At 43.1% G+C, this 8,770-nt stretch overlaps 1 protein-coding gene across 1 annotated transcript in view; it reads left to right on the top strand.

Annotated features, from left to right (window-relative positions):
* The window catches only part of LOC107877945 (transcription factor MYB3R-3), a 19,425-nt gene that overhangs the window by 730 nt on the left and 9,925 nt on the right, over window positions 1-8,770 (top strand). Inside the window, exons 3-7 of the mRNA XM_016724769.2 lie at window positions 2,320-2,371; window positions 2,722-2,779; window positions 5,108-5,202; window positions 5,306-5,409; window positions 5,525-5,653. Of these exons, the coding sequence (XP_016580255.1) occupies window positions 2,320-2,371; window positions 2,722-2,779; window positions 5,108-5,202; window positions 5,306-5,409; window positions 5,525-5,653 (438 nt within the window). The remainder of the gene's footprint in view (window positions 1-2,319; window positions 2,372-2,721; window positions 2,780-5,107; window positions 5,203-5,305; window positions 5,410-5,524; window positions 5,654-8,770) is intronic.

Here is an 8,770-nt window from a genome sequence, read left to right as displayed (position 1 = left end):
TCTCTCTCTCTCTCTCTCTCTCTCTCTCTCTCTCTATATATATATATATATATATATATATATATATATATATATATATATAAATAAATAACTTGATTAGATAGGAGAGTTTGGAGGTCGCGGATGAGAGTAGAAGATTAGTTGGTAGGATAGGTCTTGGTATCGGTATTTACTCTGTTACGAGTAGAATTAGCATTATTCTTGTAATTTCTTGTTCTTTGATTGTTGTTATCATATGTGTTTCCTGTGTTTTTGTTTTCATCCTAGTTCATTCTTGTGCCGGGGGTCTATCGGAAACAACCTCTCTACTTCTTCGGAGGTAGCAGGTAGCGGTATGGACTGCGTACATTTTACCCTCTCCAGACCCGATTTTGTGGGAATACACTGGGTTTGTTGTTGTTGACTAGTTCATTCTTGTAATTGTTCTTTCTATGTATGCTAAGTACGGCTTTCCATATATTTCATTGTTGTTAATGCTTTTATTTCCGTATTCTCTTTTTCAAACTTCTTTGACATGCTTTACTTGAGTCGAGGGGTCTGTTGGGAATAACCTGTCTATCTATATGAGGTAGGAGTAAGCTGTGTGTGTACTCTACTCTTCCCGGACCCTACTTGTGGGATTACACATGGTATGTTGTTGTTGTTGATTAGAACTAGCATATTCGACCTTGTATATTTGGTGTTAAAAGTTGTGAATCTGAACATTGGGAGTACATTCATGTCAATTTTGATTTTGAACTTTATTTTTGGCTTTTACTGGACGACTTCTATAAGTATCGTTTGTTGGCATCACGCCTGAAGATTGACTTGTTTTAAAGTGGAAAACTGTGCATGAGATTGTAAATTTGTTAATCTGTTTCACGCCTTACTTTTGGTCATAGTGAGTAGGGATTAGAATTCAGAACTATGTCTGTACACGTATGGAAGTGTTTAATAGCTGAATAGTGTCGCCTGAATGTCAAGATTTACTACCTGAAGACAACAATAATATTCAAGTCGTTGATGTCATGCAATTTTTTCTCCTGTCATGTCCTCCATTCAGACACAAATTTACAATCATGTGAAATATTATGTTTCTCTACGATGTGATAGATGTGTTTGAAGTTCACTGTGCTTCTACTGCTAATTTTTTGATTTTGAATAGCCAGATACTAATGTAAAGTAATGATTTATGCTTATTGCTTTTTGGAGTTGTTTATTTGGTGTTAAAAATTGTGAATCTGAACAACTGGAAGTACATTCATGCCAATTTTGATTTTGGAGTTTATCTGAATTTTATATTTGGCTTTTCCTGAACGACTTTCGTAAGTATCGTTTGTTGATATTTCGGCTGAAGATTGGCTTGTTTTAAAGTGGATTCACCTTGTGCATTTGATTGTGTAATAGTTAATCTGTTTCACCCCTTTAATTTAGTTCTTTTGTGAATAGGTATTAGAATTTAGAAGTATGCTTGGGCATATATGAAAGTGATTCAATAGATAGCATCGCATAATTGTCACAATTTACTTCCATGTAGACAATAATTTTAGAGTCGATAACGTCATGCAATTTTCTCTCCTGTCCTCTCCTTCATTCAGAGACATAGCTGATAAAATCATGTGAAGTATCATGTTTCTTTATGATGTGACAGGGGTGTTTGACTTTCAGTGTTTGTGCTGCTCATTTTTTGATGTTGAATGGAAAGATACTAATGTAAAGTAGTGATTTGTGTTTATTACTTTCTGGAGTTATATATTTGGTGTTAAAAGTTGTGAATCTGAACAATTGGAACATTCATGCCAATTTTGATTTTGGAATTCATCTGAAGTTTATATTTGGCTTTTCCCGAACAACTTCCATAAGTATTGGTGTTTGGTATTTCGGCTGAAGATTGGATTGTTTTAAAGTGGAAATCCTTGCGTATGTGTATAATAGTTGATCTGTCTCACAACTTAATTTAGTTCATTTGTGAATAGGGGTTAGAATTTAGAATTATGTCTATGCACATATGAAAGTGATTCAATAGCTGAATATCATCGCCTAAATGTCAAGATTTACTACCCTGAAGACAATAGTATAAGAGTCGAACATGTCATGTAATTTTTTGTCTTGTCATCTTCTTCATTCAGACACATGTGAAATATCATGTTTCTCTATAATGTGATAGGAGGGGTGTCTGAAGTTCATGGTGTTTTTGCTTCGAATTTTTCAATGTTAAATGGCAAGATACTAATGTGAAGTAGTGATTTATGGTTATTGCTTTTTGGCGTTTTGAGTGTGTTGCTGCCATCTAGACCGTATGTAACTGATGAGATTATTGTAATGAGTTCAATTTTGCAGGAGAACCACTGGTCCAATTAGACGAGCAAAGGGTGGTTGGACTCCTGAGGAGGTAATCCGTTTTCCTGATAAGTATGATATAACGTCTTGCTTCTGCCAGTTGCCTAAAACCAGGCCCTCAGATGTTATGTTGAGTTGACAGTTTCAAGTTTTCAGTAGTGAATGCTACTAAATTGTTAATAGAAAATAGTAGGAATTTGGAGAAGTTCGTTTTTGGTGTGGAGCATTTTTTCTTCTGAATTGTTTATGCTTCTATAAACATCATGTTATATTAATATGACTCTGGTTTATTCCTAGAACTAGAATTCTTATTTATTGTTGCTTGTCTTGTACATGATAAATTCAGCTATTGGTTTTACTTTTAGGAATCATGTATTGATTATAAACTCCCCAATGCCACAGGACGATACTTTGAGAAGCGCTGTCGCAGCTTACAGGGGGAAGTCCTGGAAGAAAATAGGTATAATTTCCTTGGCAGTGCTTCTGAAAGTTATTACAGATTGAACAATCTTTCTGGCTAGTGTCTTCACTTCCTATTTTAGTTTGAAGAGACCTTCTGCTGTGAGACTTGTTAGACGGTAAACCTTGGGAGATGCATGTCTTCTATTCCTTTCCCATTTCGAAAGTAACAGGATAAAGTAAAAATCTCCATGCATATAAATACTGCTAGTGCCCCCCGGGCTTTGGTCTAGTGGGTATGAGTGCATCATGTGATGTTTTGGATTAGGTGCATGTCACAGGTTATAGAACACTGTCACAAACAAAAACACAGTATTTAAGTGGAGAAGGGTAGAGGAGTGGGCCCATTGTCCTCCGATTTGCTAACTACAACCAGCCCTTGTGAATTTCTCGATCATCTAAAAGATAATGACATGAAGTGTGATTCAATTCTAACTGACACTCTTCTTTGAAAGTAGAATATCAAAGTTTCTAATATGGTTACTATGGGGTTTGATAAGTGCCATAAAAAATGATATTATGAGGAGGTATACAGTATGGGATATAGTTTGCTTCATCATATTTGTATCTTTTAGTCATGAATACAGGTTGAAGATGAGATACATCATTTGACTTGTTTTCTTTAATTACCGTCCTCTTCAAGCTAGATCTTGGTCCAACATCTTTGTGCTCCCTTTTTGATTGAATGATATTTTTACAAATATGATCAAGTAGGAAAATGATGCTATATTAAGATGGGGAGCAACCATGTATAAGCTACTTATATATATGGTAAAAATCAGTGATATGTTAAATTTTTAAGGGGATCGTTAATAATCACCTGTTATTATATGATACTATAAGCTGAGCATAAAACACATATGGTTCAATGTTGCACGAGGCGTAAAAGTCAATCTGAAATCCTCTTGGAAGGGTTTAGCGTAAGAGAGGTCAATTCATTTCTTTGCCTTGTCCCAAGATGCCACTTCTTTACAGAGACCAACTAAGACTTCTTAATTGCTTTGTAAATAACTCGGGAAGAATTTAACTTGAGGGCAGTCTTTTGCTTTCTTTGCCTGTCTTGAGGGATAATCACTCCTAGGGACCAACAAAAACTTCTTTATTGGCTAGTAGATGTCATGGCTGGCTTGTGTCGCTCAAGGTTGGCCTTTTTGTTTGGTTATGTATTATTTAATCGTGTAGTGGGTGTAGCCCAACAGTTAGCGGTGATATACTCTACTTTCTTTTTTAGTTTGTTCACTTTACAATATTTTGTGGTGCCTTCTTGAACACAAAATATCTCAGACCTATTTGGTGGTCTATCTGTTTGAGTGTTTTGAATGTATCTTTAATAGACATGCTAGCCCAACATGTTCAAACATGTAAGTTACTTAAGTGCTGTATCGAATTATTTGCGGTTTAACTCTAGGATAGCTTTGGGACCTTGGGCTTTGGTCTAGTAGTAAGGGCATAGCTTGTAATGTGCGGTCTAGTTCGCACGTTACATGTTCGAACTCTGCCACAAAAAAAGATGGTATTTAAGTGGAGAAGGGTAAGGGATATCATTATTCTCTGTGTTTCAAACCATGCGCGAACCGTGTGCTGCTAGCCGTCAGTATTTGCTCTGTGATTAAAAAAAAAAGTTAGGCCAGCTTTGGCAGTTACATCTGGAAACTGATTTTACTACAATCATCATATAATTCTCTATTTCATTCTTCTCAACTTTCCTGTATTGTAATTGTTGTTTGTTGTATGAAATTAAATTAAATTTCCTTATCTTACATAGAGACCTCCTAATAAACATGTTTGTGCTCAAGTACGACATGACGTTCTGCTGGTTGAAGGTGTAAGAAATGAACAAGATATATCTCAAGTTACATGGAGCAAAGTTGTATTAAAAAGCCTACAATTTGTTAAATTTATGTGAACTATTAAGAATGAAGTTGAATGAAAGAACATAATGCATATACCAAATACCAACTAGTTGGAAAAAATGATTTGGTATTGAGTATTGGAATAAATGTGTCCAAATAATTGAATAGGTATCAAGGATTCATGTAGCCGACTACAAACTAGTTTGGCATTGACGTATATATGTTGTTTATATCTTTAACTGTAGAGTCTGTCAAATTTGGTTTTTATAATAGATGGAAAGTTATAAGTTATACCAAAGAGCAGATATTTAACTTCTTTGAACTTGGAAATGTTAGCTTATTTGAACTTATTATTGTGTTGCTCTCGATGTGGTTCATGTAGGATCATTAGGGTATTGCATTCAGCTTTTGATTTAAGCTTATTCTGTAATTAGAAAAAATTAACTGTTTTTATCAAAACACTGATGCACATGCAGCTGAATTCTTTCCGGATAGATCAGAAGTGCAATGCCTGCATCGATGGCAAAAAGTTCTGAATCCAGATCTTGTAAAAGGACCCTGGACTCAAGAGGTGGTTTTTTTTTCCTTTCTATATTAATCTGTTCTTGATTGTGCTTGGGATGATCTTTGGTAATTTCTGATGTCCTTCAATTAAATGGTGAGTTTGTTTATAGGAGGATGATAAGATCATTGAACTGGTGGCTAGGTATGGGCCTACAAAATGGTCTATCATAGCCAAATCATTGCATGGTCGGATTGGGAAGCAATGCCGTGAGAGGTAAGATCAAATATGGTGGTCATACATTTGTAGATGTTATCTTTGTTATACCTGATTCAGCTTTTTCTGCGAATATCACAACTAATTCTTCATTATGATTTCTTTAATTTCTCAGGTGGCACAATCATTTGAATCCAAATATTAAGAAAGATGCATGGACATTGGAGGAGGAACTAGCACTTGTAGATGCTCATCGGATCCATGGGAACAAGTGGGCTGAAATAGCTAAGGTCCTACCTGGAAGGTAACCATTCAGCAATAACATTGAACATTTATTTAGGTGGGTGCAACACGTGTAGATCTAAAGGAATTAGTAATTAATATTCGGTAGAATTAAGAGAAATATAATCTGTATGAGGTTGCTTTAGGAGTCTTTCTATTATTGGTGTTACGTGTTTGGTCTATGGTTAAGGGTGGTAGGTAGCGGCGGTGGGTGGGGTAGTGGGGATTGGTGGAGGTGGGGTATGGGGTGGTAGGTCAGAGAGTAGGTAAACAAAGTGGGGTAGGTTAGGGTAGGGGTGGCAGGTAGCGGTGATGGGTGGGGTAGTAGTGGGGATTAGTGGAGGTGGGGTAGTGAGGATTGGTGGAGGTGGGGTATGGGGTGGTAGAATCCTAGGAAGGGGGCCCAAGAGGGTGGGTCCAAGTCCTAAGAGTGGTCTCGGGCCCAAGAGGGGGGTGAAGGTCTCCGGCCTGAGTGTTCTCGGGTCTGGGGCAAGGGTGTGTAGTCCTGGGCCTGGGCGAGGGGGTGGGATCCTAGGCCTAAGAGTGGTCTCGGGCTAAGATGAGGGTGAGAGGGTGGGTCCTAGTCCTAAGAGTGGTCTCGGGCCTGGGGCAAGGGTGTGTAGTCCTGGGCCTGAGAGTGTCCTTGGGCCTGGGCGAGGGGGTGGGATCCTGGGTCTAAGAGTGGTCTCGGGCTAAGATGAGGGTGAGAGAGGTGCGGTGCTGGGCCTAAGCATGGTCTGGCGCTTGAGATGAGGGTGGATGGGTCCTGGGCTTGGGGTATGGGGTGGTAGGTCAGAGAAACAGAGTGCGGTAGGGTTAACGGTGATGGGTGGGGTAGTGGGGATTAGTGGAGGTGGGGTATAGGGTAGTAGGTAAGAGAGTGGGGTAGGGTAGGTTTGGGGGGTGTTGGGCGTTTGTTCTAGGGTTAGAGGTTTGGATCGCGAGCAGCGATAGGTGTTGGGAAGGGGGTTGGGTGGGTAAGAGGTTAGTCAAAATGGAGAGTGGGTCCTAGCCCTAAGAGTTGTCTCGGGCTTGGGGATTGAGGGTCTTAGGCCAGAGTGGTCTCGGGCCTGGGGTAAGGGTGTGTAGTCCTGGGCTTGAGGCGAGGGGGTGGGAGCCTGGGCCAAAGCATGGTCTCTGGCTTGAGATGAAGGTGGACGGGTCCTGGGCCTGAGCATGGTCTCAATCCTGGAAGGGGGTGATAGGGTGGGTCCTAGCCCTAAGAGTGGTCTCGAGCACAAGAGGGGGGATGAGGATCTTAGCCCTGAGTGGTCTCGAGCCTGGGGCAAGGGTGTGTAGTCCTGGGCCTGGGGCGAGGGGGTGGGATCCTAGGCCTAAGAGTGGTCTCGGGCTAAGATGAGGGTGAGAGAGGTGGGGTGCTGGGCCTAAGCATGGTCTGGCGCTTGAGATGAGGGTGGACGGGTCCTGGGCTTGGGGTATTGGGTGGTAGGTCAGAGAGTGGGTAAATAGAGTGCGGTAGGGTTAACGGTGATGGGTGGGGTAGTGGGGATTAGTGGAGGTTGGGTATGGGGTAGTAGGTAAGAGAGTGGGGTAGGGTAGGTTTGGGGGGTGTTAGGTGGTTGTTCTAGGGTTAGAGGTATGGATCGCGAGCAGCGGTAGGTGTTGGGGTAGTTGGGAAGGGGGTTGAGTAGGTAAGAGGTTATTAGTCAAAATGGAGAGTGGGTCCTAACCCTAAGAGTGGTCTCGGGCCTAGGGATTGAAGTTCTTAGGCCTGGGGCAAGAGTGTGTAGTCATGGGCCTGGGGCGAGGGGGTGGGAACCTGGGCCAAAGCATGGTCTCTGGCTTGAGATGAGGGTGGACGGGTCCTGGGCCTGAGCATAGTCTCAATCCTGGAAAGGGGGTGAGAGGGTGGGTCCTAGCCCTAAGAGTGGTCTCGGGCACAGGAGGGGGGATGAGGATCTTAGGCCTGAGTGGTCTCGGGCTTGGGGCAAGGGTGTGTAGTCCTGGGCCTGGGGAGAGGGGGTGGGATCTTGGGCCTAAGAGTGGTCTCAGGTTAAGATGAGGGTGAGAGGGGTGGGGTGCTGGGCCTAAGCATGATCTGGCGCTTGAGATGAGGGTGGATGGGTCCTAGGCTTGAGGTATGGGGTGGTAAGTTAGAGAGTGGGTAAATAGAGTAGGGTGTAGGGTTAGCGGTGATGGGTAGGGTAGTGAGGATTGGTGGAGGTGGGGTATGGGGTAGTAGGTCCGAGTGGGTAAATAGAGTGGGGTAGGGTAGGTTTGGATGTTGGGCGTTTGTTTTAGGGTTAGGGGTATGGATGGGTCCTGGGCCTGGGGTATAGGGTGTAGGTTAGAGAGTAGGTAAACAGAGTACGGTAGGGTAGGGTAGGGGTGGCAATTAGCGGTGATGGGTGGTGTAGTAGGGATTAGTGGAGCCCAGTATGGGGTACTAGGTCAGAGAGTGGGTAAATAGAGTGGGGTAGGGTAGGTTTGGATGTTGGGCATTTGTTCTAAGGTTAGGGGCATGGACCGTGAGCAGCGGTAGGTGTTGGGGTTGGGTGGGTAAGAGGTTGGTCAAAATGGAGGGTGGGTCCTAGCCCTAAGGATGGTCTTGGGCCTAGAAAGGAGGGGTGAGGGTCTTAGGCCCGACAGGCCTGGGGCAAGGGTGTGAGCAGCGGTAGGCGTTGGGTTAGTTGGGAGGGGGATTGGGTGGGTAAGAGGTTGGTCAAAATGGAGGGTGGGTCGCCATAAGGGTGGTCTCGGGCCTAGAAATGGGGGGTGAGAGTCTTAGGCCTGAGTGGTCTCGGGCCTGCGGCAAGGGTGTGTAGTCCTGCGCCTGGGGTGAGGGGTTGGGTGGGTAAAAGGTTGGGGTAAATAGAGTGGGGATTGGTGGAGGTGGGGTATGGGGTAATACGTCAGAGAGTGGGTAAATAGAGTGGGGTAGGGTAGGTTTGGATGTTGGGCGTTTGTTTTAAGGTTAGGGGCATGGATCGTGAGCAGCGGTAGGTGTTGGGGTAGTTGGGAGGGGGATTGGGTGGGTAAGAGGTCGGTCAAAATAGGGGGTGGGTCCTAGCCCTAAGGGTGGTCTCAGGCCTAGAAAGGAGGGGTGAGGGTCTTAGGCCCGACAAGCCTGGGGCAAGGGTGTGAGCAGCGGTAGGTGTTGGGTTAGTTGGGAGGGGGG

This window comes from Capsicum annuum, chromosome 10, assembly GCF_002878395.1.
Source record: "Capsicum annuum cultivar UCD-10X-F1 chromosome 10, UCD10Xv1.1, whole genome shotgun sequence".
Lineage (NCBI taxonomy): Eukaryota > Viridiplantae > Streptophyta > Magnoliopsida > Solanales > Solanaceae > Capsicum > Capsicum annuum.
Note: the sequence above shows the minus strand (reverse complement) of the source record. Positions and strands in the feature narration are given on the sequence as shown.